The 7519-nt window shown below is 49.9% G+C and overlaps 1 protein-coding gene across 1 annotated transcript; it reads left to right on the top strand.

Moving 5' to 3' along the window:
* The first annotated feature begins 1041 nt into the window (after positions 1-1041).
* LOC149875659 (olfactory receptor 52R1-like) lies at positions 1042-2022 on the top strand. The gene is given in 1 exon segment (XM_090031481.1): positions 1042-2022. A coding segment is annotated over 1 exon segment (981 nt).
* The last annotated feature ends 5497 nt before the right edge of the window (positions 2023-7519 follow it).

Below are 7519 nucleotides of genomic sequence, written 5' to 3'. Positions count from 1 at the left end.
GGTGCATGCGGCCCTTTAGCTGATCAAGCTTCCTGTGTGAGGACTTAGGATGCATGTTTAAGAAGAGCGAGGAATGTGTGCTCCTCACTTGCTGGGGCCCTGCACGTCTATTCATTTCCCCGCTGTCTGGCAGTAAGGAATTTGCTATTGACAAAGTCCCAATGGCTCTGAAATACTGTGCCCGCTGCTGCCAAATCTCCGTGAAGCTCAGTTCTCAGGGAGCCAGTCACTTCTTAATTAATCACCTTTTGGTCTCTGTGGGGTCTGTAGGGCTTTTCTGCTCAGAGAAGGATGGACCCCTGTGAGAAGAGCAAATGCATCCAGGATAGTCTTCAATATTCATCCCGCTCTGTCTAAGGTGCAGGCTGAGAAGGTGCTAAGGGAATTCTTGTTGTCCCTGAGAAGGAGATGTTTGTGAATGCATGTGCCCTGGTTTTCTTTCTTTCTATGCTTTTATTTTTGGGGGCTTTGGGAGTTAAAAGGTGAGGCATACAGCTCGCTATACAGTGGGGAAGCTTCATTCTTAGTTAATACTTCTCTGTAAGGGCCTGATCCTACTACGCACTGGGCATGTCTACACATTTAATTAATGCTATTTGGCTTATTGAAAAATAAATTTCCTGTGCAGTAGATTTACTACCTGCATATGCTGGTAGTAAATTTACTGTGTAGTAGACTGATTTACTGTGCAGTAAGCACATGTAGATGGTGACACTTTACTGTGCAGTAGATTAGTCTACTGCACAGTTAAACGTCTCATGCCATTGCAAACTTCCCTTCTAGTGCAAGAGCTGCTCAGTGCCTCTGGGCAGGCTCAGGATGTGGGGCTCCTGCGACAACCGTTGTATATCAGAGGAGTTAGCACCCAAGCATGCAGCAGACAGGTAAAGTCATTTGTCAGGTCTCACTTGCCCTGAGTCTGTGTGTCTGTCTGGTTCTCAGCTGTCAGTGTGGGTCGCTGGCAGTTTGCTTTAACATGCTTGCTCTGGGTTTGCCTGCAGGGGGTGGGAGCTGTGCAAGGAGTGAACCGAACAACCCAGCATGTCACTGCCCTTCAACGCCACAGTTGGAAACCCCTCCAGCTTCATCCTGCGGGGCATCCCGGGGCTGGAGGACCTGCACATCTGGCTGGCTATTCCTTTCTGCTGCATGTACCTGGTGGCTGTGATGGGGAACTGCACCATCCTCTTAGTCATCAAGACGGAGCGGAGCCTGCATGAGCCCATGTACCTCTTCCTGTGCATGCTCTCTGTCACTGACCTGGTCCTATCCTCCTCCACCCTGCCCAAGATGCTCAGCATCTTCTGGTTTAATGCCCGGGAGATCAATTTCAGTGCCTGCCTGACCCAGATGTTCTTCATTCACTCCTTCACGGCCATGGAGTCTGGGTTCTTCTTAGCCATGGCCTACGACCGCTACATGGCCATCTGCAACCCGCTGCGACATGCCACCATCCTCACCCATTCCCGTATAGCTAAGATCGGGTGCACAGTGGTGGTGAGGGGCATGGTGTTCTTCTCTCCCCACCCCTTCCTGGTGAGCAGACTCCCCTTCTGCAGGACCAACATCATCTCCCACAGCTATTGCGAGTTCATGGCACTGGTCAAGCTGGCCTGTGTGGATGTGGCTGTCACCAAGGAGTACAGCCTCATTGTGGCCTCACTCATAGGCTCCTTTGACATATTCTTCACTTCCCTTTCTTATGCCCTGATCCTCCGGACGGTCACCCACCTGCCCTCCAAGGAGGCTAATCTCAAGGCCTTCAGCACCTGTGGGTCCCACATCTGCGTCATCCTGGTCTTCTACAGCACGGCTGTCTTCACATTTCTCACCCACCGCTTCGGCCACAATGTGGCCCCCCACATCCACATCCTCATTGCCAACGTGTACCTGCTGGTGCCCCCCATGCTGAACCCTGTGATCTATGGGGTACGGACCAAGAGGATCAGGGAGCGTGTGCTGCAAGTTTTGCACTGTGGCATCAAGTGACAGCAGCATCTGGTTGGGGCTGCTCTTTGCTGAGCCCCAGATGTTACCTTGACTGAAGTCAAGCATTTATGCCCCTACATGGACTCTCAGCTGAATTTGATCCCTGCCCCACAGTGTCCCCAGCTGTCATCGTTTCATAGATATTGGGGGCTGGAAGGGACTTTACAGATCATCGGGTCCAGCCCTGCTACTCTTGGGTCGGAAAGACCACTGGGATCAGATGACCCCAGCAAGGTGGGCGTCAAGACGCTTTTTGAAAATCGCCAGGGTGGATGACTGTACCACCTCTGGGGGGAGCCTGTTCCAAACCCTCAGCACTCAACTTGTAAAGAAGTTTTTCCTTATGTCTAGCATGAAGCAATCTTCAATCAGTTTGTGCCCATTGTTTCTTGTCCTCCCCTGGGGGTCCTTGGTGAACAGATGCTCCCCCAGACCCTGATGTGCACCCCGATATACTTATAGGCTGCCACCAAGTCCCCTCTGAGTCTTCTCTTCTCCAGGCTGAACAGTCCCAAGTCTTTCAACCTCTCCTTAATGTCAGCAACACTGCACAGCTCTTGAGTTAAAGGACGAGTGGCAGTAGCAGCAAGTCGTGGAAGGCTACGATTCACCAGAGGCCCCTTAAATATTTATCAGTCATGAAAGAAAGTGTTTTATTCTTATATAGAAATTGAGTGTTATTCAGTGGTTTTTGCCCAACAAAGCAGGACAATCGCCTTGCAAGGGAAAACTGGAAGTGGGCAGGACCAGTATGAGCTGGCTATCAAAGCAAGGGGCTGGCAGCCAGGCTCTGGGAGGTCTCTTCCAGCTTTGGCACTGACTCACTTCTAGGCCTATGGTAAGTCACATCATGCCCATCCCAAAGATACAGGTTGTTTGTTTGTATTTGTAGTAAATTGTTTGACAGGCTTGCAGTGATATGCCAAATCGGGGTCTAATTGTCAGCCAGATGGATGGAGGGGGAAGAGGAAGTGTGAGAATAAACTACATCTTTATGCATTTCAGAATTTCATGTGTTCAGGTTATTTGCTATATATAATTTGCTATATAAGATACTGAGATAACGGGACTTTAATTTTCTTAAACTTGGGCACAACCTTTGCTAAGACAGAAATGAGGTTTTCCAGGCCTCTGCTGCATCTTTCCCTATGTTTGAGTTCAGTAAGGCTGCCAGCAACTCCCTTCTGCTAGACCAACCCACAGACGAGTTGGAAAGAGTCCAGCAGAGGGCAACAAAAATGGTTCAGGGGCTGGGGCACATGACTTACGTAGAAAGGCTGAGGAATATTTAGTATTCAGAAGAGAAGACTGGACAGAGGGTGGATTTGATAGCAGCTTTCAGCTCTCTTCAGGGTGGTTCTAAAGACAAGGGAGCCAGACTGGGGCAGGCAAGGTCCAGCCCACAGGCCAGATCAGACCTGCATAAGACTTCATTTCTCAGAAGCCCCTGACCACATTTCTCTGACCAGTTTCCATGGAGACCCCAGCAGCGACAGCACTCTGATAGCTGGGGCCAGGGTTTCCATGGAGACTGGTTCCAGCAGCACTGGCAGGGTGGGTGGCATGGCGGGGAGCTGCTCCAGGCACAGGGATGTGCAAGCAGTGGATTGTGGCATTGCCTCAGCTCCAGACCACGCTGTCACCACTGTAAGATCCCAGCCCCAGCTGCGAAGCAGCTCCCCGCCCTCCTGCATGCCCTGCCAGCACTGCTGGGGCTGGTCTCCACGAAAACCTGATTGCACCCCCTAATGTCACCACCGTGCTGGGGTCCCCACGGAAACTGATGGCAGCAGTGCAGGGGAGGCTGCTGGGAAATGGAGTCTGGAGCCCTTTATTAAAGGAGGGGATGCCTCCACCCAGGTCTTTCCTCCAGGCAGAAGAAGGGGTGTGATATATTCTGTCTTCTAACTCTGGGTTGCAGCAAGGGAAACTGCAGCAAAGGAAGTTGAGATTGGTAGGAAAAACTTTCTCACTCATGGTGGTGAAGCACTGGAACAGGTTACCTGGAGAGGTGGTGTAGTCTCCATCCTTGGAGGTGTTTAAGACCTGGCTTCACAAAGCTATGGCTGGGACGATGTAGTTGGGGCTGGTCCTGCTTTGAGCAGGGGTTGGACTAGATGTGACCTCCTGAGGTCCCTTCCAGCTCTCATTGTCTATGTTTCTATGGCTGTCTTGCAAGAGATAATGAAGTTAATGCTATTTTTAAATAAATCCAAAGTGGATGGATATTGAGAGAAACAGTGGGCCCATTAGATAACCAAGCCATAAAAGGTCCAGTCAGGGAGGTAGGACCATAGGATGGAATCCAAAAGAATTCTTTGCATTGCTCTGTAATGCAGAGGCTATGGAAGAGATTCCCACACAATATCAGTTCTTCCTACAAGCTAAATCTGAAGGGCTGGATCTTTGTAAACTCCTGGCGCTCTGGTGTAGTGCCCGAAGACTGGAAGAAGGCCAATGTGGTGCTGATCTTCAAGAAAGGGAGGAGAGTGGATCCGGCTAACTACAGGCCCATCAGCCTGACTTCTATCCTGGGGAAGATCTTAGAAAAGTTTATTAAGGAGGCCATCCTTGATGGACTGGCCCAGGCTAACATCCTAAGGGACAGCCAGCATGTGTTTGCTGCGGGTAGGTCTTGTTTGACCAATCTCATTTCCTTCTATGACCAGGTGACCTATCACCTGGACGAGGGAGGAGAAGAGGTTGATGTCATATATCTTGACTTCAAAAAAGCCTTTGATCTGGTATCCCATGATCACCTCTTGGCCAAACTGGCCAGTTGTGGCCTTGGCTCCACCACGATCTGCTGGCTGGGAAACTGGCTCTGTGGTCGGACCCAGAGGGTTGTAATCGATGGCAGTCACTCATCATGGTGCCCTGTGACCAGTGGGGTCCCTCAAGGCTCTGTCCTGGGACCCATACTGTTCAACATCTTCATTAACGATGTGGACATTGGAGTCAGGAGTGGACTGGCCAAGTTTCCCGATGACACCAAACTTTGGGGCAAAGCATCCATGCCAGAAGATAGGCGGGTGATCCAGGCAGACGAGAACCTCATGGTGTTTAACACTGAAAAATGCAAGGTTCTCCACCTTGGGAGGAAAAACCTGCAGCATCCTTATAGGCTCGGCAGTGCTACGTTGGATAGCACTACAGACGAAAGAGACTTGGGGGTCATCACTGACCACAAGATGAACATGAGCCTGCAATGCGATGCTGTGGCTAGTAAAGTGACCAAAACGCTGGCGTGCGTCCATAGATGCTTCTTGAGCAAATCCCAGGACATCCTTCTCCCCTTGTACTCGGCCTTGGTGAGGCCGCAGCTGGAGTACTGCGTCCAGTTTTGGGCTCCACAATTCAAGAAGGATGTGGAGAAGTTGAGAGAGTCCAGAGGAGAGCCACGCGCATGATCAGAGGTCAGGAAAACAGATCTCACGATGACAGGCTGAGAGCCACGGGACTCTTTAGCCTTGAAAAGCGCAGGCTCAGGGGTGATCTGATGGCCACCTACAAGTTTATCAGGGGTGACCACCAGGATCTGGGGGAACGTTTGTGTAACTGTTCTATATTATTAAGCATGTAACTGTTTTATATTATTTTAATTTTATATTATATTTCCTTTCTTTTCTGTGTAACTGCCGTGTGGCACTCTCACATTTACATAACCTTGAGGCCTTTGCTGTTAACCAAAGTGCCTGGTACCGCTTTTTGCTGCCTTGCAATTTGTACTGTTAGTCTAAACAAGTGCCTGGTACTATGGTCTGCTGGCAGTAGGCCTCACACCTGTACTCTATAAATTTTACTTCTTATCTAAAAAGTGTCAGTATTGAAGAAATGAAACTTGTGCAGGGAATCTGCCTAGTAACTATTATGTAAAAGAAAATTATCCTATCTCTGTATGTTTAGCTTATATCATAGTTAGTGTCATAGAGGCAGTCCAACGAACATCTATAAAAGAGGCAGAAAAGCAGGAAGCAGCAGAGACGACGACCGGAAAACTCTATAGGCCCGATCACCCCACAGACCGGTTCTCAGCCTCTCCGTCTGGGTGTACCCCAGCGAAGATAAAGGCCTCGAAAATCCAACAACTGACAACGATTCACCGTGTTACAGTTTTGTACTGTATATCCCATTCATGAGCTGTTGACCAGTTCTGGGACTACGGAGCCGACAGCCACACCTAGCTTTGGACTAGCTCCACTGTTGGAACGCAAGGGCTGGCTCTGGAACCCCGTGAACCAACAGACCCCCTTGTATATCCCATTCATGAGCTGTTGACCAGTTCTGGGACTACGGAGCCAGCAGCCGCACCTAGCATTGGACTAGTTCCAGTATTGGAACGCAAGGGCTGGCTCTGGAACCTCGTGAACCAACAGACCCCCTTTGTATCCAGCATACTGTAACTGAAGAAACATCGGAGACTTCACTCCTCGACTGCCTCTCATCGTAGCTTAGACAGCATACCTACGCTCGCTATACTTGTATTTACTGCAGCTTCGTTCCAACCGGCCTCCCCTCTTACTCGTAAGAGGGTGAGGCCAGGTGAGTGAATAAAATCTTTTTGTTTTACCTTATATCTACTCTGTAATAACTTCTACTACTAACATCCCATCTAAATGAGCCGTTGACCAGTTCTGGGACTATGGAGCCGGCAGCCGCACCTAGCTTTGGACTAGTTCCACTGTTGGAGAGCAAGGGCTGGCTCTGGAACCTCGTGAACCAATGGACACCCTATAGATTAAAGAACACTAACAACTTACTCTAAGTTGTCTACTTGTGCCAACTCGGCGAACCTCGAGGGCGGCTATAAAGCTACCTCAATCCCGCCCCACAAGCCGCGCGCTCGCACAGCTCCGCAAAGCCCGTGGCTCCCCTAAGTGGTGCCGGAACCGCTAGCCCGGCATTCTGCCACAGTTTGTTCCCCAGAGCGCCCCAAGGGATGATGAGGTCGAACGGTCACAAACTCCTGCAAGACCGTTTCAGGCTGGACATAAGGAAGAATTTCTTTACTGTCCGAGCCCCCAAGGTCTGGAACAGTCTGCCAGCGGAGGTGGTTCAAGCACCTACATTGAACACCTTCAAGAGTAAATTGGATGCTTATCTTGCTGGGATCCTATGACCCAAGCTGACTTCCTGCCCTTTGGGCAGGGGGCTGGACTCGATGATCCCCCGAGGTCCCTTCCAGCCCTAATGTCTATGAAATCTATGAAAATGAAGTGAAAATAGAGGAAGTTTTAGAAGTAATTGAAAAGCTAAAGAAAGAGTAGCAAGTCACTGGGATCAGAGGGCGTTCACCCAAGGGTTCTGGAAGATCTCAAATGTGCCATTGCAGAACTTTTGGCAATAATATGTAACTTGTTGGTATAGATTCCCCATACCAGAGGCCTTGCATGTCACCAACATAACACTCATGTTCAGAAAAGGCTTCACAGGGGACCTGCGTTGCTGCAGAGCAGTGAGTCTGGGCAAAATAGTGGCAGATGAGATCTAATATAACCATGTGGGTGATAACCAGCAGAGCCTATCTGCA

Source organism: Crocodylus siamensis, chromosome 1 (assembly GCF_052110815.1).
Source record: "Crocodylus siamensis isolate JL-2025a chromosome 1, ASM5211081v1, whole genome shotgun sequence".
Classification (NCBI taxonomy): Eukaryota; Metazoa; Chordata; order Crocodylia; family Crocodylidae; genus Crocodylus; species Crocodylus siamensis.
Note: the sequence above shows the minus strand (reverse complement) of the source record. Positions and strands in the feature narration are given on the sequence as shown.